General features: G+C 37.7%; 1 protein-coding gene and 1 non-coding gene across 2 annotated transcripts; one reads left to right on the top strand and one right to left on the bottom strand.

The window, feature by feature from the left end:
- Positions 1-3,440: 3,440 nt before the first annotated feature.
- LOC122033115 lies at positions 3,441-3,547 on the top strand. The gene has a single exon (XR_006126375.1). It is a non-coding gene; the product is annotated as a small nucleolar RNA R71 (small nucleolar RNA).
- A 7,351-nt stretch (positions 3,548-10,898) lies between these two features.
- On the bottom strand, positions 10,899-11,618 carry LOC122032133 (ferredoxin-A-like). Its single transcript, XM_042591389.1, has one exon. The coding sequence runs from the start codon at positions 11,531-11,533 to the stop codon at positions 11,087-11,089; it is 447 nt and encodes a 148-aa protein (XP_042447323.1). The 5' UTR covers positions 11,534-11,618; the 3' UTR covers positions 10,899-11,086.
- Between the last annotated feature and the right edge of the window lie 10,095 nt (positions 11,619-21,713).

Consider the following 21,713-nt stretch of genomic DNA (forward strand, 5'->3'; position numbering starts at 1 on the left):
CTACAAAGGTATAAGTCTCTTCCTTGTAGATCTAGTGTAGATCTAGGCTAGAAAACATGTACACGAAGTTTTTACGAAATTTTATAACTTCGCATGGATCTGGTGGCATGGGATTCGGGGTTTCCGCAATGCAAAAAGCAGTTTTTGTGGCCCGAAAACCCCAACAAAAGCATAAAGTTCTATTTTCCTAACAACTCCATCGCTTTCCCCTCTACCAAAAGTAGTTTTACTCATGACTCGATGTAAGTACCTAAAAATGGGGTTTTACATATGGGAAGCTTTAGCTCTAGAGGACTCATAAGATTGATCCAAACCGGTAATTAAATTCCAAAAATTATTCCAATTGAATCTAGAGTCAAACCTGCTAGAGCTACCAGTAGACAATCGAAAACAATTATTGAAATCACTAAACTCCACTGAAATTATTGATTTATTAATATAAAAGTTATTTTGCCAACCTAATCATCTTCATTAGCAAAGTGAACATCTAATAAACTCAAAAACTCAAGTATAATACAAGGATATGTAGGTAAATGTGTGTACATGATATCATTCCAACCAAGAGAACCAATCATCCAATCAACATCATCTCTAATCCCTAAAATATTTAAAACAGTTGGATCCATGTACTGTGTGCACCCAATCTTTCTATTAACAAGAATATCAAATCTAGATTTATGATCTTCATTTCTAAAAATGATATTAAATTCATTGTCATTACCTTCGTCGCATGAAATCCTCTTTCCCTTGCCCTTTGTGGCTTTTTTCCTTTCCCTTTTCCTTTGTTGGCTCCCTTCCTCCACTTGATCCACTGCTTCCCTTACGAAGTTTCTTCAAAAGATTAGATATATTGTCAAGTTCAAATAGGGAAAGGTGTTATTTTGTTAGAAAAGCATGATCTTGCAAAAGTAGATCTTGAAAAGTAAGATATTTGGGAAAAGAAGTTATGGATCTTGAAAATAGGAGAGGAAAATTATTGTTAAGATCTAGATCTTGATGAAGTTTATGGAGAAAAATGAGTTTAAAATTTAGATCTGAGAGGTTGAGAAGAAGGGTTGAAGATGAGAAGAGTTTGGGAGAAAGAAGCAGCTGGGGATGTGGCCAACACGGCCTAGGCACGACTGTGTCTTATAGACACGACCAAGGTTGAGTTGCTCCACACGACCGTGTAGATCTACACGACCCAAGGTTTCTCCTTCTCGGGTATGTCCACACGGCCGTGTCAATTGACACAGCCTTTGCTTTCTCCTTTACAGCTTGAGTCACATGGTCGTGTGTGGTACACGGCCGAATCCTTCCTCTTCTCGGGAATTTCTACATGGCCGTGTCAATTGGCACGGACAGTGCAGTCTTCCTCTCTGGTACACTCACACGGCTGTGTCTGGTACACGGCCGAGCTCAGTTTATCTCATCATTGATGATCTTCCTCCTTTCTGACTTCTCCAACACTTCCATACCCATGAAGAAATCAAGGCCAACTCATGGAAGTGAAACTTAACTTGAAAATAAAAATTAACAACAAATTTAAAAATAATAATTAATGAAAAAGATAATTACAAATTGAATCTAATCTAAAAGAACCCTTGGGTTGCCTCCCAAGAAGTGTTTGTTTAAGGTCATTAGCTCGACCGATCTCCTTAATTTTCTTCTCATTTTCTTGCCCTTGGAGGGCAGATATACTTTTCATTTTTGATGGGAGGCCTTCTCCCAATGCTTGCTGGATCATGTCCTCATCCAGGGCCTCCCATGAGGATGGAAATTCCAATCCTCTAATTTGTAAGTATCCACCCCACTACAGACACTCACTAAAAGAGAAGAGACATGGTTAAAAGAATTTGATAAATCATACTCCAACCTTTCCTTACCAATTACCAATGCAAGTTTATGATTTTTAACATCAATTATAGCTCTAGCTATAGCAAGGAAGGGTCTTCCTAATATGATCATAATTTTTGGGTCTTCTTCCATGTCAAGTACCACAAAATCTGTTGGAATAATGATCCCGCCAACTTCTACCGGCACATCCTCTATAATACCCATAGGGTACCTGTAAGAATGATCAGCTAATTATAGTGTCATGGTAGTAAGTTTAAAGTTTTTGTGACATAACTTATTACAAATTGAATACGGAATGAGGCTAATACTCACCCCTAAATACAAAAAGCTTTTTCTATGAATTCAGCTCCTATAGTGCAAGGTATATAAAAACTTCCTAGATCTTTGAGTTTCGGGGAAGTGTTCTTTTCAAATAAAGTGCTACATTCCTCAGTAAATGCTATGGTCTTGATGTCTCCTTTCCTCCTCTTATTAGACATGATGCCCTTCAGGAATTTGGCAAACTTTGGCATTTGCTGAATAGCATCAATTAGAGGAACTTCCACACAAATATCTTTAACTTTGTCTAGAAATCTGCCTAATTCTTCATCCTTTTTCAGCATGACTAATCTTTGAGGAAAAGTGACTCCTTGACATTGTGGGTTAAGTGGAAGAGTCTCTTCAACCTTATTGGTACTCTCCTCTTCATCTTGAATTTGAATTGGTTCAAATGTTGGAGGAGAGAGCTCTTATTTAATTTTCATCTCTTTTAGAGCAGTCACTTGAGGATCACTCAAGGCCCGTCCACTCCTAAGTTCTATTATGTTATAGTGTTCCATGGGGTTAACATCAGGCTTTCTTGGAAACTATCCTAGCGCTCTTGAAGATGATGAAGCTACTTGTGCAATTTGGTTATCTTGAATTTTCTGGTGTTTTCTGAATTATCAATTCATTGAGTTAGCACCTTTAATTCTTGCTTCATTTCATTTTGACTCAAGATGTGCTCTTTAATCATTTTCTCCAATCTAGAAATTTGATTGCTCAGAGAAGGTTGTTGTTGAAAATTTTGTTGTCCAGGCTAAAAAATTGGTCTAGCCCCCATAGATGGTCCTTGTTCTTGATTATTTCTATAAGATAAATTTGGATGATTCTTCCACCCAGGGTTGTATGTGTTTGAATATGGATTTTTCTATCTCTAATTGTAACTAACGATGGCATTACACTACTCAAGTTGATTAATTTATGCAAAAATAGCTCCTAAAGGATATGAGTCTTGAGCATGATCAAAACTTCCACATGTTTAACAACAACATACTATAGCATTGACTATGCTAGTATTTGTTCCCATATTTTTTAGCTTCTTTGTAAGAGCATCCAGTTTTGCATACATCATAGTAATTGCATCCACATCAAATTTTCCTGATGCTTTAGTTAGGTTTGAAAAGGAATAGCCTCCACTTTTTTCTGTGGCCCACTAATGATGGTTTTGTGCTACACTTTCAATAATATCTTCGGCTTCATCAAAACTTTTATTCATAAGTGCCCCTCCAGTAGCAGAATCTAAGGACACCTTAGTATGATAATTGATATCATTATAAAATGTATGCAACACTAGCCATTTCTCCAATCCATGATGTGGACATTGCCTGAGCATATTATTGTATCTATCCCATGCTTCAAATAAAGATTCTGAGTCTGACTGTTTGAAACTTGCAATAAGATTTCTCATATGAGCAATCTTGCTTAGAGGATAGAATTTATCAAGGAATTATTGCTCTGACTGTTCCCAAGTGGTAATGCTATTTGTTGGTAGAGAATTTAGCCATTGCTTAGCTCTATCTCTTAAAAAAACTCAAACAATAATAATCTCACAGCTTCAGATAGAACACCATTCATCTTCATAGTTTCGCCGATTTCATAAAAAAAATTCTAAGTGTTGATTAGGATCTTCATGTGGTCCACCCCCCAAATTGATTCTGTTGAGCCATACTGATTATCGCAGGCTTGATCTCAAAGTTATTAGCTTCAACAGAGGGTCTTATAATGCTAGAATGAAATCCTTTGGCATAAGGTGTTGCGTAATCTTTAAGCGGTTTGTTTGCCATATTTGAATGTACTTGTTCTTATGAATGTCTTTGTGAGGTTCGCCTTTTATGAAAGGTTCTATCAATTTCAGGATCAAAAGGTAGTAGATGACCTACAAAGTTAGATATTCATATACAAGAACAAGATTCAGAATTTGATTCACAAACAAAAAGAACAAAGAATGCAAAGAAAAATTAAAGAACAGAAATACAAAACTAGTTACAAGTTAAATGTGAGAAAAACAAAGAAAAGTTTAGTCTAACTCAAATGATAATCTCTAATATTATAGACGCAGTCCCCGGCAATGATGCCAAAAACTTGTTATGTCACCGCAAGTGCACGGTTTCGTCGTCAGTAATAAAAAGATATCGTATCCACAGGGACTGTTTTTAAGCACTAAAGATATCTCAAAGCGAATTAGCTAAACAATCAACTAGGAAATACATGTACTAAGTATTGGAATGTATACTAAAAGGCTAGCTTTTGTATAACATAAGAATTATATTGGTCAAATGTCTGCATTTATGTTAAATGCAGTTGTCCATTTAATTTATATTGTAGATAACATGATGTATGGTGCTACACAGAAGATCATGTTATCAGTTCCTTATAAATTATAAATAGTAGCTCACAACCAAGATGGAATGGGACAAACCATTGGAGTGGTTGTAGTGTAATTTTGTATTAATTTATCTTGACTATAAAATTACACTAGTACACTATGTGTATATTGAGTATGACCATTTGAGGTAGTTTCTTTTTATACTGACTACATAAAAGAACAAAACTTCTGTTATTATGGATGTGCGTACTCTTAATCCCGATATAATAACAAGTACATATATTTAGTATGTATTTATTTAATTTATCAATGGTGAGATTAAGTTCGTTAAATTAATAGGTCCGATAAGTTGGGAAATAATATTATTTATATGGTGTGTTGTTGATTATAAAAGGAAACTATGTCCTAGTAAATCTAGGTTGATGATGTCCCCTTGAGGAGCTCATAAGGATTGTCATGTAAACCCTGCAGGTGGACTTAGTCCGGCATGACAATAAAGTTGAGTGGTACTATTCTTGGAGCTAGATATTAATTAAGTGAGTTGTCAGTAGCTCATTTAATTAATGGGCATTCGATATCTTAAACACAAGGAGATTAATACACTAATAATAAGAAGGAGCCCATAATGTAATTTGAGATTGGTGCGGTAGCTCAATAATAACTCTTTAGTGGTATGTGTTATTATTGATGAACTTGAGTTGGGTGTTCGGGGCGAACACAAGAAGCTTAAGCTCATCGAGAGACCAAAATCAATTTTTCCCCTCGGTCCCTATTGTAGCCTCTATAAAGTCTTGTATCCACAAAGTCCACTTCTTACCCAAGTAATGGCTCGGACGTATCCTTACTTGGAGCAAGGGGGGCCGACCAAGCATTATTTGGAGCCCAAGAGGTGGCCGGCCCCAAGCACATCTTGGTGTCCAAGATGTGGGCGACGACATAAGTTAAAAGGAAGTTTTAATTTTTGTTTAAAACTTTCCTTTTTAGCGGTCACATAAAGAATAAAAGGAGTTTTTAATTTTGTGTTAAAAATTTCCTTTTATAGTCATCCTCATGGTTTTAAAAGAGAGTTTTAAATTTTAAAAATCTTTCCTTTTATAGCTATCTACAAAGGATTAAAGAGAGATTTTAATTTTGTCAAAATATTTCCTTATTTGTAGTTATCTAAAAGAGATATTTTAATTTTTGATAAAACTTTTCTTTTTTGTAACCATGATTTAAAAAGAGAAGTTTAAATTAATCTTTCCTTTTTTGTAGTTGTCTACATGTTTTAAAAGATAGAGAATAATTTTAAAACTTTCCTATTGCTGCTATATATAATAGGAAATTTAAAAGAGAGAGATTTTAATTGTTGATAAAATTTCCTTTTTTAAAGGGAGGCCATAAATAAGGAAGTTTTAATTATGTTTAAAACTTTCCTTTTTTGCTATGACCAAGGATTATAAAAGAGAATGAGAGGGTGCCTCATGTGAGATACAACCTAAGCCTTGCCTCCTCTCTTCTCTTCCTTGTGGCCGACCCTCTTTCTTCCTCTTCTCACTTTGTTTCTTCTCTTAGGCCGGCGGCACCATCTTCTTCTCTTCCCTTTCTTCTTTCTAAGGTCGGCACCTATCTCATCTTGGTGGCCGAAACTTGAAAAGAAAAGAAGAGATGCTTGGTGGCCGGTTGTTTAGAGGGGAAGAAGAAGAAGAAGGAAATTTCCTATTTTGGCACCCCTTGGTGGCTCGAGTTTCTTGGAGGCAAAGAAGTGGTTCGGGTGGAGTTATCTTGGTAGATCGTTGCCCACACGACGCCCAAGAGGAGGAGAGGAATACAACAGAAGATCAAGAGGTCATTAGCTACAAAGAAAGATATAACTAATTAATGGTTTCCGCTTCGAATTAATTAGTTAGTTTTCTTTGCACGGATTCTGAAACACCAACACAAGAGGCTAGCGATTTTATGTTTCAATTTCGTTCTATCGATTTTGTATTTCGATTTTGTATTTTGATCTTGTGTTTCTATTGTGGTCTCTGTAGTTAAACCTAGGGTTACTTTAAGAAGTTAAATATCCAATTTCTTTGAAAGGCTTTGTCTAGGAAGTGGTGGATGATCCCATAACCAAGAAGGCCTAGTGTCTCGCCATGTTTAACCTGTAAGCCAATCTTTGAAATAGATATTTAATCAACTTCTGTAATGTGTTTTAACTTAGGAAGATCACATCGGTTAAACTTGGAGTAAAATTGTTAAGTATTGTTTCCAATCCAAGTTTAACTTCTGAAGAGCAACTTAGATTAATAATGTTAAGCATCATTTACAATCCAAGTTTAACTTCAGTAGAGCACATGGGTAGCTAGGTTAAGTTCTGTGCTTGTATAAATTTTTATACAGGGGAAACAAAATGGTGTTCCGAATAGCAACCAACACTAAGAAGCAACTAGACAATGGAAATAGAAAAGTAATGCAGAAACTAGGTTCTATGAAAGTTCTAGGAGATTTGGTTTCTTTGTGATACTTATCAATGTAATATGATTTTACCAATTATATCCTCAATTGTCATGCATTTGTAAGAAGTCATCGGTTATCCCCTGCAGAAAACATCGGCTAGGGACTTATATCTACACCTTAAGAAACTAAATAATCATGATCCCTATGAAGTCCGTTAGCGGGGTAGCCCTGTCACGACGCCCCTCAGTTATACAACATAGAAGCACATCACTAATCAATTCACATCAAGATATAGGAAACAACTAATCTATCTATCCCACTTCTTTGTAGATTCTTACTTCACCCTTCAAGGTGATCCCCAAGATGTTCGTTAATGGGGCAGCCATATCACAATGCCCCTCGATCATACAATCAAGAGAATTCCTCTACAAGATCCACAAGTATTACAAACATCCAATCAAGAATGGTAATTAGATCCAAACACAACAGTCCATACAAGATTGAATTGATAAAAAATATAACAACATCATTGAAACAAGAAGTTGGCAAATCCTTGAAATTTTATATCAATTCACATCACAAATACTCCCTCGATCCTAGAACAAGAAGATCTACTCCATGAAACAAAGGGAAAGATCCGAAGACAAGAAGATCGTAAACATTTCGATCCAAATCAAGAAGATAGAAAAGAAATGCTTATCTAGAGACGACGAGTAATCTTCAAAACCAATCCTTGCTAAGGAGTCGAATCAGGAATAGAGACGTCTTTAGATCACCGGATTGACACCCAAAAGATGGAGAAAAACCTTCAGATTGGATCTCCCCAAAGGGAGAGCCTCCCCATTTTCAAAGAGGAAGAAACCCTTTATATATAACAGGGGGTTTGGGTGCCATACGACCCTTCTCATGGTCGTGTGGACCTCACACGGCCTCGGCTGCTTACCTCTCGGCCAAAGTCACACGGCCATGTGAGATTCACACGGTCGTGCCATGCTTCGCCGTTGGACAGCTCACACGACCGTGTGGTACATACGGCCATGCCAATCTTAGTTTCTTGAAAGGTTGCACGACCATGTGGTACACACAGCCTGACAATGCTTGGCCTCTGGAAGGGTTGCACGACTATGTAGATCTACACAGATATGTTCTCATTCCGCTTCAAAAGTGACACGGCCATGTGATACCACACAGCCATGTCAGCCCCTTCTTCTCCTGATGCTGCACACTCGATCTACTCCACATGGCCAGGACCATTTTCCTTCCCATTCCTTTAACATGGTCGTGTGGCACACATGGTTGGCACTGACTTCCTTCGTTTGTTGATCAAATTCACCATGAACATCATTTCCTCTTCAAATTTGACTCCTGTAGACAGAAAATACACAAGAGCAGATCTCCAAATAAAGAAGAGTAAATATGTTAAAAGTAAAGCAAAGAGTATGAAAATGCATAGATAAAGCATGCATAAAATATAAGAATGTGCGTCAAAATATGTTAAACAAGTGTATAAAACCTATGCACATCAGTCTTCTCCCCCCTAGGGTTGTGTAGCTTCACTCACTAGAACTTCCATTGTCTGGCTTCACTCACCAGGACTTCCTCCACCTATCTTCACTCACTAGGGCCCGACTTCACTCACCAGGACTTCCATCACCTAGCTTCACTCATTAGGGCCTGAGTTCACTCACTAGGACTTCCACTACATAGCTTCACTCACTAGGGCCTGACTTCACTCACTAGGACTTCCACCACCTAGTTTCACTCATTAAGGTCTGACTTCACTCACCAGGACTTCCACTTTGCCTAACTTCCAGTTAGGACTTCTCCTTGCTAGTCATCTAGTCCTGACTAGACTACTCTCTTCCAAACATCAAATCCTATTTGGATTAACCCTTAGTCAAACTGACCAAACTTGGGTACATTGTCAAACATCAAAACCCTAGAGGTCAATTGCACCAACAATAAGTTCCTTGATTCTTGAGTGGAGGTGTGCGACGGCTTCGCCTTCTTCTAACTAGAGGTTGCTGATCTAGTTCTGGAGCAAGTCTTGTCTCGCTAGTTTTGCCTCCGAGGTCCCTTTATGTAGTTCCAGGAATTTCTCCCAGAGCTCCTTGGCTGACTCGTAGGCTCCTATACAGTTGACTTCTTGAGGTTGTAAAATGCTAAGCAGATGAAACTTTGCTTTGCCATTTGCCACGAAGTCGGCTTGCTCTTTCTTCGTCCACTAATATTCTTCTTTATTTTTCGGGACTACAAAACTATATTTCATAATTATTAATAATTCAAAAAATTTTTTAAAAAATACCACAATCTTTTTCTTCGAGCTCACAAATTTCCCCTCGAACTTCTGTGGGTTGATACTCGGTCCAACCATCTCGTGTGCTTCGTTTGACGGTTAGTCCTCTTGAAGCGAATCCGCTCTGATACCAATTGTAGGACCTTTGGGGGTCGGTAGAGGGGGGGTGAATAGCCCTGCAAAAATAACACGAACATTCCTCGAAGGTTATAGCTTAATTAAACTACCACATGCATAAATTAAATAAGAAATTAGAAAGAAGAGGTACAACGAGATTTACTTGGTTATAAATGGAGAGGTTGTTAATCTAAGGAAATTAAAGCTCACTATCAAAGTCTCTTTCAGGCGGAGAAGCCTCTTACAATAGTTACAACACTCAAAATGCAAAGCTAGATAAAGGAAATTATTTACAAGTGTTCTACTGAAGCATTTGGACCAAGACTGTATTTATAGTCCTAGTCGAGGCGTCTGGAAGGGTTCCAGGTACCACCATGGGATAAAACTTTATCCTCGTCGCAATGGATCACGTTTGACGCGATCTGGATAGATTTCATGGTCTGGGCGCCTGAACCAAAGTTAGCCTTTATGTTAACTTGTTTGGTCCAGATTCTTGCTCTGGCTTCGCTCGCTTGGGTCCGGGTCTTCCGCTCCGACTCCGGCTTCACTTGTTTGGGTGATTTTAGCCATCTGGAATAGGGCTCACCCAAACCCATTTTCCTGCCTTCGAGCAGTCTTCCGCTCCGGTTTCTCATCCCTTGGAAATGTCACACGCCTCCTTCTCATCTGCCCGCATACTCTTCCACAGCATCTCGTCCCTCGGACGCACCGAGCCCGTTGGCTCTCTTTCGTGTCATCCTTTTCGCTTGTTGTATCTTTCGCTTAATTTCCTGTGCTCCTAAGTTCCTACACACTTAGACACAAGGGTTAAAAACCAACAGGACCTAACATGACTTGGTTGATTACATCAAAACTACCTTGGGGTACTAACAGTAGATTCCTTTTCTGTTATTTCTAATGGTGTATTAGCTTTGGATGTAAAAGATTTATTATTAGTGTTTCTTTATAAAATTGACACAAATGTTTATTAAATGAATAAAAATTATGTATTCACATTTTAATTGTATTTTCAAAATTTTTATTTCTATTTTAAGTGATGATTGTATTGTGATGATGTTTAAATTTTAAATTTATATTATATATTTTAATTAAATATTAATTTAATTGTATAATGTTGATAATTATGTGTTTAATATCACATCCTAACTGTAGCGCGCATTGTATGAATACTTTTAATCGCAGCGCACACTATGCATTACAAATGCTCTTAGCCGCAACGCGCGGTACATGCTATGAATGATCTTAACCGCAGTGCACGGTGCACGTTGTAAATGTTCTTAATCATAACAGCCAATGCACATTACAAATCCGCTTATGACTTTCAACAATTTATAGTTGTGAAACATATAATGTGCACTACTGATAATAGAATGGTGCAATGTAGAAAGTCATATTTATTGTAATATGTACTATAAAACTATCTTAACTATGCATCGTTAATGACACTATGTAAAATCAATTTATTATAGGAAGCCATTTAGAAAGCGCTCAATTAGCATAATACGAACACGAATTGCGAATTAAAACAGCAGATATATATATATATATATATATATATATATATATATATATATATATATTTTCGTGAAGAGCAATATCTCTTCGAAGGCGATAACAATATTATTATGACAATCAGGAGAAACGACGTCACTTCACTGGAAGCATGCATCCATCCCATGCATCCAAAAGTAATTAAGTAGAATTGAACTAATTAATGGGCAGAAACTAATTAATCAACTGGCAATTCATAATATATATAATTAATCTTAATTCCTTTAATTAATTAATTAGCCAGTGAGCTCCTCCTCCTTGTTCGTCTCGATGACGACGTCACTAGTGGGAAAGGCTATACAGGTGAGCACATAGCCCGCTTCTATCTGGTCGTCATCCAGGAAACTGCCGTCCGACTGATCCACCCCTCCTTTCGCCACTTTTCCGGCGCAGGAGGAGCAGGAACCCGCCCGACACGAGTACGGCAGCTCTATTCCTTCCTCCTCCGCCTGGTCCAGGATGTAAACATCGTCGTCGCATTTGAAGGCGTAGTCACCATTCGGGGTCACCAGCTTCACGTTGTACGTCGCCATGGCGCACACCCTCCCCCGTACCTGCCCCAACTCCACTCCGAACATAGGGCGAGGGCAGGTCGACACTTTCACGCCGGCAAAGCCCCGGCGAGAGAAGGCAGTTAAGGAAGCAGCGCTCGAGAGGGTGGCGGTGGCTGCGGCGGCGGCCATATAGCTAGTTAGTGATCGAGAAATTAAAGATGAGAAAAGAGGAGCAAAGCTAGGAGGCTGCAAAGCTACGAGGATATATATATAAATATCGAAGAAGACGGAGTAGCTAGTTAGTAGATAAGAGTGAGTGCGGCGGACGGGCGGAGTGTTCCTTATCTTGCTTGACACGTGCAATGACATTCTGTGGATGGATTTGATAGCTTATCTTATCTCGTGCTGCATGCAGTGATTTGAGGCCTTGCGTTCTTTCGATCATCCTAACAAATTCTGCCAACACTCATATTATAATTAAATGTTACGAGTATAATTAAATGTCTTTCGAGAGTAAACAATAACACTAAAATAATAATATAATGCTATATGTGATTCAGATGTATATATGTGATTCAGAACTCCAAATATGAAATACCTACATCCACGACCCTATCGCATTGGGTACATCGACTTGGATCGAATTGTCAAACCATTTCTTAACGATATATAGGCAATCAAGTAAGCTTCTACGAATGAAAGGATGACGCAGCAAGAGCTCGAGAATTTTAGGACATATTAAATCTTCAACATCGTCCCTACGCTCCTCTCTCTCTATATATTTTTGCACATGTATATATGACCAATCAAAGTATTGTTTTTGGATTAGTAGTGGTGAGGTGGATGAGGGGTGAATAATTAATCATTCGAATCAACGTATTATTTATGACTAATATTTAGTAACATTATGGAAGAAAGACTACAAATAAAATAAAATACATAGAAATATGTGCCCATAGATAAAATACAACTATATTATCATCAATATTATCGTACAAAGCTTTTGTGTAACTTCCATAGTCTTGGAACTTAAGAATTTGTCTAGCTATTTCTTCATTGAAATAAGGATTGTTTGGCTTCTTTTTATTTCATGGGTAACACAAAGAAAAGTTTGGTTTGACATCTTTTTCATTTGGTGGCTCATTCCTTTTTGCAAAATTTTGTAATACTATATACATGTTGTTAGGTGTCAACCTTGCAAGACCGTTGACGACCCGTTAGAGAAAGATGAATAGCCAGACTACACTACAACAAAATTATTAAAAGACAACGGTTAAAAATCGTTGTCGTAGACCCTTTAAAATCGTTGTAATTGGCAGTGTTGTTAAAAGTGGGAGGCTATGACAACGGTTTTAAACCGTTGTCTTTGAATGAAAAGACAACAGTTTTGTAACGGTTTTAAACCGTTGTCTTTGAATGAAAAGACAACGGTTTAAAACCGTTGTTATTTAGAGCATTTTTAATAACGTAAAACTGCCAGTTACAATTATTTTTGGGACTACAAGAACGGTTTTTAATCGTTGTCTTTGAGGGTGATAGACAACAATAACGGTTTTAAACCGTTGTCTTTTAAATTATTATCTTTTAATACCAATATATCATATTTCAATTTAAATATATAATAAAGAATCATAATCAAGAAAGAATATTTTCCACATCAATATAATTCAAATGTTAGTTATACAAGAATTACAATTACAAAAGAAGAAACATATATCATGTTCAAATAAAATTTATCCCAATACAAATAAACATATAAACTCTATTTACAATTAATGAACAATAGTCAAAAGACTAGAAACTTTTAATGATAGTTCATGCCATGTAGGATTGCACTTAATTATTATCAACCCAAGTCCCATCATAATCTTCAATTTGTAGGATTTCATTGGACTCCTCATTCTCACTTGCTTATTTTTTCATACCAACCTTTTCCAATATGAAGTTGGTGTCGAAGACTTGATAAGGTGCTTGGATGAGAATGAGAATGGAGATGAGGAGGCAAGCCAAGCCAACCTTGAGGAAAAAGGTCACCCTGTCTGTGTCCTCTCTGGCAAACTCCTACACTTCCATCATCAATTGCCTCATTAGTATCGTGGCTTTGCCATATGATGCTTGGTAGACTTCTTCATGCTTTCTGATTGTGGCGTTGCGTTTGGCGGCAGGCAAATGTCGATCTGAATACTGCTACCTTTCTTTCCGTTCATTGTAGTTCTACATGTAAGAAAACAACATCGACAGAACAAGTATACAAGAAAATTTAAAAAACAAAAGTCTATCTATATATCTTACCTGAAGAATAGGGTGATTGTTGATGTATATGAAGCTAGCTCTTTGTTGGTGCTGAAATGAGTGAATGGAGAGATCAGCATCGGAGAGCATTTAAAGAGAATTAGTAGATGAGATCATAGCAAGCATATACTTGTAACTAGTAAGACAGAAAAGCAATTTTGGATGAGACAAATCAGGTTTAATAGAACAAACAAAAGAAGACAATGTGAGTTTCTATCATTGAAAGATCTACAATTTAATTATTCTATTAATGTTATCACAATGCCAATGATTGAAGCAGAAGTTAGGTAATCTAGGAATGAAATTTATGCAAATATGATATGAGCACTCACGATGTTCCATAGAGTAAAATCTTCAAAACTTTTGTGATATCATCATCACCATGGTTGTCCTCGATAAAAATAGTTAAGCTGGTGATTTATTATATAAAACAGTCCATAAAGACATTTACTTGCATGTTTGAAGAATTTTGTAGTAAAGTAAAATGCTATAAACCTGTACAAATCATTTATTTGTGAACATTTTGAAACTTGAGGTACTTCAATGTGACTAGCTTCCCTTGAAATTTCAACATATATAAAACATAACTATTGAACATACACGTAGTGAAAGCAGTGTAGCTGCAAAATCTACAGTTTAACACAAAACATAGATAGCATAGAAAAACTCACAACAAGAAAACATAGGTACTTCACCTTTCGATTATCAGGTGATAAACTGAGGGAGTCACTTGGTGGATAATTAATCATTAACATTACTGTAAAATTATCAAGTGTTAACAAAAAGTGCACTGTAGCAATATAGGGATAATTATAACAATCTGTTTTCTTTGGAAAATTTGTAATCTTGATAACAAGGATATCTAGCAGCTATACACTAGACCTGAAGCCCATATGCTCTTTGTTTGAAACCTAGGACCTAGTAATTAGAGAAGAGTTTTGCCATATCAACAAAGTTCAAAAGGAAAAAAGAAATCAATTCAAAAAGTACTATTGCATTTATAACATGTGAACCCATAGTCAACTTCTCTTGCATTGACATTGTGATGCATGAATCCAATAGATGAAACATGCTGAAAGCATGTTTACTCATCCTGTTCCACGTACTCACCTTTCCATTGATCTAGAGGCCAACATTGGCAAGGTATTGTTTACTCATCCTGAAAACATGCTTTGTCAAGCAACATTGTGAAACTAAACCAAGGCCAGCCTCACATATCTACTTTTGATCACCTGTAATAATTATGACATATAATAATAAAGCGAACAAGTAAAGGGAAAAAAATAAAGCTAAAAGGTTCAACCAATTGATATTTATCAACAAGCAAAAATATCAAGTTGTGTCGAACAAGATCAAGTGCAAGAAAGACATCATACCATAAGGAGAGCCATCATTATCATGCACAAATTTATTTTGAGTAGGCACTGCATGTTTTGCTAACCACTGACATCTTACATTGTATTTTCACTATTTTGTACTTTGTTATTCTCTAGGTGTGGATGTAAACAAACTTTTTTTTGGATTGTATATAGATTCAATCGTGTGGAAATTCTTGCTCCCGTTGAACCATTCAATGATTTTTCTTTTGATGATCTTCTGATTGTAGGAAAATAATTTGGACATCAATTAAAATGATAATAGATGGCATTAGTATTGTTAAAAATATATAAGGTATGTAGAAATATAATTTTCAGTTCTTAATATATCGACTATGCAAGTTGGTTCTGTTTTTGCAGTAACAATTGTAAGCATAACACAAACATGTAAATGAATGCACGACATATGATTTGTCAGTTGCAATGGAATTGTTACAATAGATAGCTGACTCTAAACCAAATTCCTCAAAAATGGATAATCAGTAACTTGCCATTAGAAAGGTGGTTAACGCAAGGGTAAAAGACACTTGAAATGTACAATAAATGTAAGATGTCAGTTTGAATGTTGCCTCACCACAATGCTCAGTATGTACATGGTACCTATACATTGTTTTTTACACGTGAAGGCACTAAATTGATATATTCCTTTAGTTGCATAAGAACATTAATGTTGAAGTACATGAGAAATCAAAAAGGTTTATAGTAGCATGAAGTACCAACAACATGATTCTTATCAGCATATTCAATCAGCAAATTGAGAATAAGCAAGATCTCACACTCAGAAGTCAAAAATAAAAGATAGCTAAAATGTCATAACTATAAATATCACCTGAGATTGAGGAAAAATGTCAGCTAGCAGTTGCTTGTACCGCTTCACTGGTTGTCTAGATCGTGCCCTCAGTGCAGGGTAAAGATAGTACAGACTACCACATGCAGGCAAAATCTTCCTTAACATCACACCCATCTTGTATTCTACAAGAAAAAATTGTGGAATCTAAGAAACTTAGAAACACATGCATTTTAAGTTCTGGAGGCAGTTGAACTCAAACTTATTTACTATCATACACCATAATTGCTGATTTTCAAATTACATGGCATTACTAGACCGTGATTGTCGAAACCTTTACTATCATAAACCATAGATTACATGACATTACTAAACAATAATAGCTGAATCTCAACTTAAATGGCATTGCCTAAGTGGGTTACGGGCCTATGAGACAAACCAAAATTTTGAATAACGATTAAGCTAAGTACAAATGGCCAGTTCATCCAGCAGTGAGAGAATTCAAGTCAAGCTGAAGGAACCAATAAATATGTAGACATCCTATCCAAAAAAAATAATATGTAGACATAAATATGTCACAATTCCAACGCATGTCTGCTTACAGGTAAGAAACATAATCTCTACCAGCTCAACGCCATTATGAAAGAAAAGACCATAAAAATTAAATTCGGCGTTAGAAGAGTCTCAAAACAAGCTAGAAATTTCATCTTTTTTACCAAGCTGAGTAATTAACAACTCGAGATAAAGCAAAGGCATGCAACGCATGGACCAACGTACACCCAAATAATTAACAAAAAACAACATTGCCAAATTTATTATTCTGAACAACACAAACTTGGGAACTTGAAATGGCAACCAGAACAGCAAAAGATTTTACTCGGACTTGTTCATGTGACGAATCAAATCGACAACACATGAACTGCAAATAAGAATCAAATTAGAAATTAGAGATCTCATAATCAAACAAGATCTTACAAGTAATATCTATGGATTATTGTTGTAGAGTTTGACAATTAATTACATGTAGCCCCACTCATTGTCGTACCAGGACACAAGCTTGACAAAATTTCCATTCAGAGCAATTCCTGCCTTGGCATAAAAAATGCTCGACCTATACCAATTTAGGAATCAAATAATTATCCACTTAGAAAACAAATATCATATTCGTAAATATCAGTAAATAATGCATGAACTAAGATTGAGCAAAGAAAATACCTGCTGTCACCAACAAAGTCAGAGAGATCAAGTCCTCATCCACATATCCTAAGATGCCCTTGAGATTTCCTTCAGATTCCTCCCTGTCATGCAAGAAATTAGCCTGACTACATATTATTTTTTTTAGATAAACAAAGAGGAAACGAAGAGCGCTGGGTTAGCCTGCTATGAAGAGGGAATGAAGGTGGGTGGTTCGACGGAGATGTTCAGCGAAAGAAGGATTCAACTTAAAAGGGTTATGCAGAAAGGAGTTCAGAGGAGAGATTATGCGGAGAGGAGTTCGCAAAGAGGGGATCACCGGCATAGAGGGGGTTTGGCAGCGTGAAGAGATAAAGAAAGAACAATGTGAAGAGATCGTGGATGGAAATGCTTAGGGTCTGAGAAGGCAAAGGAGAAGGGAGATGCGGCGACAAAAAATTTCGGGGAGAGGGAAAGAAAAACTCGGCGGCAAAAAATGGCGAATGGAAAAAAATGGCGAGGGAAAAAATAATGGTATTCAACAACACTTAATAGACAACGGTTTTTAAAAACGTTGTCGTAACCCAAAAAAAGCGCACATAGACAACGGTTTTCAAAAACTATTGTCATAGCCTTTAAAAACCGTTGTCGTAGCACCAAAAAAGTATAAATAGACAACGGTTTTTAAAAACCGTTGTCGTAGCCCAAAAAAATTACTAAAAGACAACAGTTTTTGTTAAACCCGTTGTTAAATGGCAAAAAAACAATGATTTGGTATAAAACTGTTGTTGTTTGAGTGTTGTTGAATGAGGATTTTCTTGTAGTGCTAACTGATACGCGTAGGTTAAATGTGTTTCTAAATACTATTTGAAGCACATTCACATGTATTTCCTGTATAGGGCTTACGTTATTTTTCCCCTTTATATCATTTATCGGCATAATTACTTTTGTTTGTACGGAGATATGCTCTTTTTTGGTTTTCACTTTCAGGGAGTGACTGGGAGCTTAAACGGACAAAAAAAATCCATCGAAACGGCTTTGGGCAAGAAGAAGGACAAGAATACTAGTGCCCACTATTTTGACGCACGACTTGTGTGTACCAGACACGGCTATGTCGTGTATTTTGCGCCGAGGGGGAACACATGAGCACTGTTTTGAGACACGACCCATGTGTACCAGACACGGCTATGCCATGTATCCTACACTAAGTGAACACACTACCGTGTCATGCCCTAGTGGCGCTGCCGATGCCTCCTTCCAGAGACTTACACCGCTGCGTTGTGCCTGAACAACACGACCCGTGTGACGGGCCACGCCAAAAGGGGGGTCTCCTTCCCAAATTTGAGTGGAGGATGGTCCTTCCTTTGGAAGAGACCCAAGAGGTTTATATCTCTCACTTTTTCGGCCATCCATCAACGATACGAAGCCGCGCTCCACATCGCCATCTTCTCCAAAGCAAGGGATTGGATCTTGAAGACCCAGATTTCTCTAAACGGCTAAGTTTTCTTCGTCTATCTCATATTAGATTAGAAACTTTCCTACCTTTATGTATTTTGGATCTATTCTCGTATTAATGGAGTAATTCTTCGTACTTTAGGTCGTAGGGAGTAGTTGTGATGTGATTGTTGATGTTTTACACTATATATTTGATAATTTCCTATTTTATGACATGTGAGTGCCTCGTTCATGTTTGATTAAATGCTTGTGTGAACTTTGATTATGTATATGTGTTGTTTGATGAACATGTTATATAGATTGGCTACCATGTAGAGGGAACGTTCAAGATCGTATGACCGAGGGGCCCTTCGTTATGAAGGGTATCCCTTTAACCAGACATCTCGAACGTTGATTTGAAATGGAAGTCAATTCTCTATGAGGAATTGTTTATATGCTTAATGGGCTTCTCCCTATCTAGTGTTAGAAGGGATTTGTGTAACCTATAGACATATGATCGGGGAGCCCTCATGTGATGAGGGTATCCCTTTAACTAGACTTTCTAAATTACCTTCTATATTTGGGGCATTCGATACATATGGGGCGAGGCACTCTGAAGCATCCGCTCAAGAGGATCGTGTCGATACATAGTAGGGAATTCCTACAAGTTATACATGTAGAGGGTAGGACATTACCAATAACGAGGCACATCAACTAGCATTGCAATGAAACCAAAGTTCTAGAGTTGCCTTCCCAAATCAACCAAAATCACTTATACCTCTAGACCTCTACCTACCTCTCTCTCTCTTTCTCATTCTCAAAACTTAGAGTTTATAATTAACTTTCATGAGTCTAGATAACTTCCTTCACCTACTCGACTAGTGCTTAACCACAGTCTCTGTGGATCGATATTTTTATTACCGACGACGTAGCTATGCACTTGCAGTGATGTAACACTTTCCCGGAGTACTTACAAAGATAACACGGTGAAGAACAACAATAGTTGAGATTGAAGGGTCATAAAAGTTCAAGTGCCCATCTAGAAAAAGAGGAAACATAGAAACATGGAAATCTAAAATATGTACTAATGCAAGTTGATGTTGACCTATCTCGTCATATGCGCTAAGGGAGGTGGATGTGTTAGAGTGTATACTAAAAGCTTAGCTTTTTGTAAATATTTATTTTTAAATAAAGAATCACATTGGTCAAATGCCTACATTTATATGCTAAGTGTATTTGTTCAATTAATTTATATTGTAGATAACATGGTGTGTGGTGTCACACACAGAAGATCATGTTATTAGTTCCTTATAAATTATAAATAGTAGTTCACGACTGATCCTGTCTGAGAAGCTGACCGTGAAGGATATCCGGAAGAAGGAAACCCACTGTAATGACGAGGAATAATGCCGGTGAAACCTCGACCCGAGAAACCCAAAGCGGATCGGAAGAAAACCAGAATCACCGTAGGAAATCTGATAAGTAGGAGGAAATTCCCGTCCGAATAGGAGAAAACCAAAGTTTCAAGCTCCTGAAGTTCTCTGCGCACAAGAGACAAACCAACACTATCGTCAGTGACCTGAGACCGGGGTGGGAATCCCTGGCTAGGCCCTCCGATGCTCAAGTTAGTGATCTCCCTTGATGTCGAGGAAGGAAGAAGAAAGAAGATGAACAGTAGCCAGAAAATTAAGGATGCCCACTTACCTAGCCAACGGAGAGGATTCCCCCTTTTATACCACTTCATATAACCTCCGTAGTCATGAAGTGGACCCTGGTTTGTTAGAGTTCATTATGACATCAGCTGCGTACTTGGGGAAGATGATTTTTAAGGAATCTTTTTTGTACCCCAGATGTACCTTCTTTGTCGTTTAGCGCCTGCAAGACAAGCTGAAAGCATATTTCCCGCCAAAATATATATTCTCTATCATGAATTATTCTATTCGGTATATTCATGTATGATTCTCCTTCATGTGCCTTCTGTTTGTATTTTTGTTATGTTAAAAAATAACATTTTATTCAACATGTTTCTAAGGTATTCATTGAAGGAACTATGCGGGTTCTTTGCTCGAAAGAACCCTCTCGACCGATATTGACCTACCTTCGTTCGGCAGGCATGTATCGACCGATATTGGCCTACCTTCGTTCGGCAGGCATGTATCGACCGATATTGACCTACCTTTGTTCTGAAAGTATGTTTCGACCGTTATTAACTTACCTTCATACGGCAAGCATGTATTGACCGATATTGGCCTACCTTCATTCGGCAAGCAGGTATCGACCGATATTGGCCTACCTTCGTTCGGCAGGCATGTATCGACCGATATTGGTCTATCTTTGCTTTGGAGTGTGCATCGGTCGTTATTAACTTACCTTCATACGGCAAGCATGTATCGACCGATATTGGCCTACCTTCGTTCGGCAAGCATTTATCGACCGATATTGGCCTACCTTCGTTCGGCAGGCATGTATCGACCGATATTGGTCTATCTTTGCTTCAGAGTATGTAGCGGTCGTTATTGGCTTACCTTCATACGGCAAGCATGCGTCGACCGATATTGGCCTACCTTCGTTCGGCAGGCATGTATCGACCGATATTGGCCTACCTTCGTTCGGCAGGCATGTATCGACCGATATTAGTCTATCTTTGCTTCAGAGTATGTAGCGGTCGTTATTGGCTTACCTTCATACGGCAAGCATGTGTCGACCAATATTGGCCTACCTTCGTTCGGCAGGCATGTATCGACCGATATTGGCCTACCTTCGTTCGGCAGGCATGTATCGACCGATATTGGCTTACCTTTGTTCTGAAAGTATGTTTCGGCCGTTATTGGCCTTCCTCCTTTGACTCTTTTCTTCCTTTTCTTTCCTCATCTAAAGACCCACAAAACCTAACTCATATCACTAGCCTTCCCTTCAAGTCTAGTCGAAGGAGGTGTAGACGACTGACTAGACAGAAGTATGATCTTGTTTTTTCCTACCCGTGACTCTGCTCCAGATTTTGAAATGACCTCACAGATTTTGTGTACCACTGTCTTAATAGATTAAGTGTGGCCATACTGTAAGCCTTTTTCTCCTTTAAATAGGGCTACAACCTTCTCTTCACCTACAACCTCTCTCAGTTCTTTTTCTTCCTTGCCACTTTTTGTTGCTAAGGCCATGGTCGTGGATCCTCCTTTTTGGAGGCAACTTTTGTTGGACCAGGTGAGATCTATATATGAGTTTATCGGGATTTTTGCTTCGGCTACTTCAGAGGTTCAAGGGATCTTCTTAAGAGAGGAAACTTCACAGTTCAAATCTTCTATCCAAA

Source organism: Zingiber officinale, chromosome 11A (genome assembly GCF_018446385.1).
Source record: "Zingiber officinale cultivar Zhangliang chromosome 11A, Zo_v1.1, whole genome shotgun sequence".
NCBI classification, from domain to species: Eukaryota; Viridiplantae; Streptophyta; class Magnoliopsida; order Zingiberales; family Zingiberaceae; genus Zingiber; species Zingiber officinale.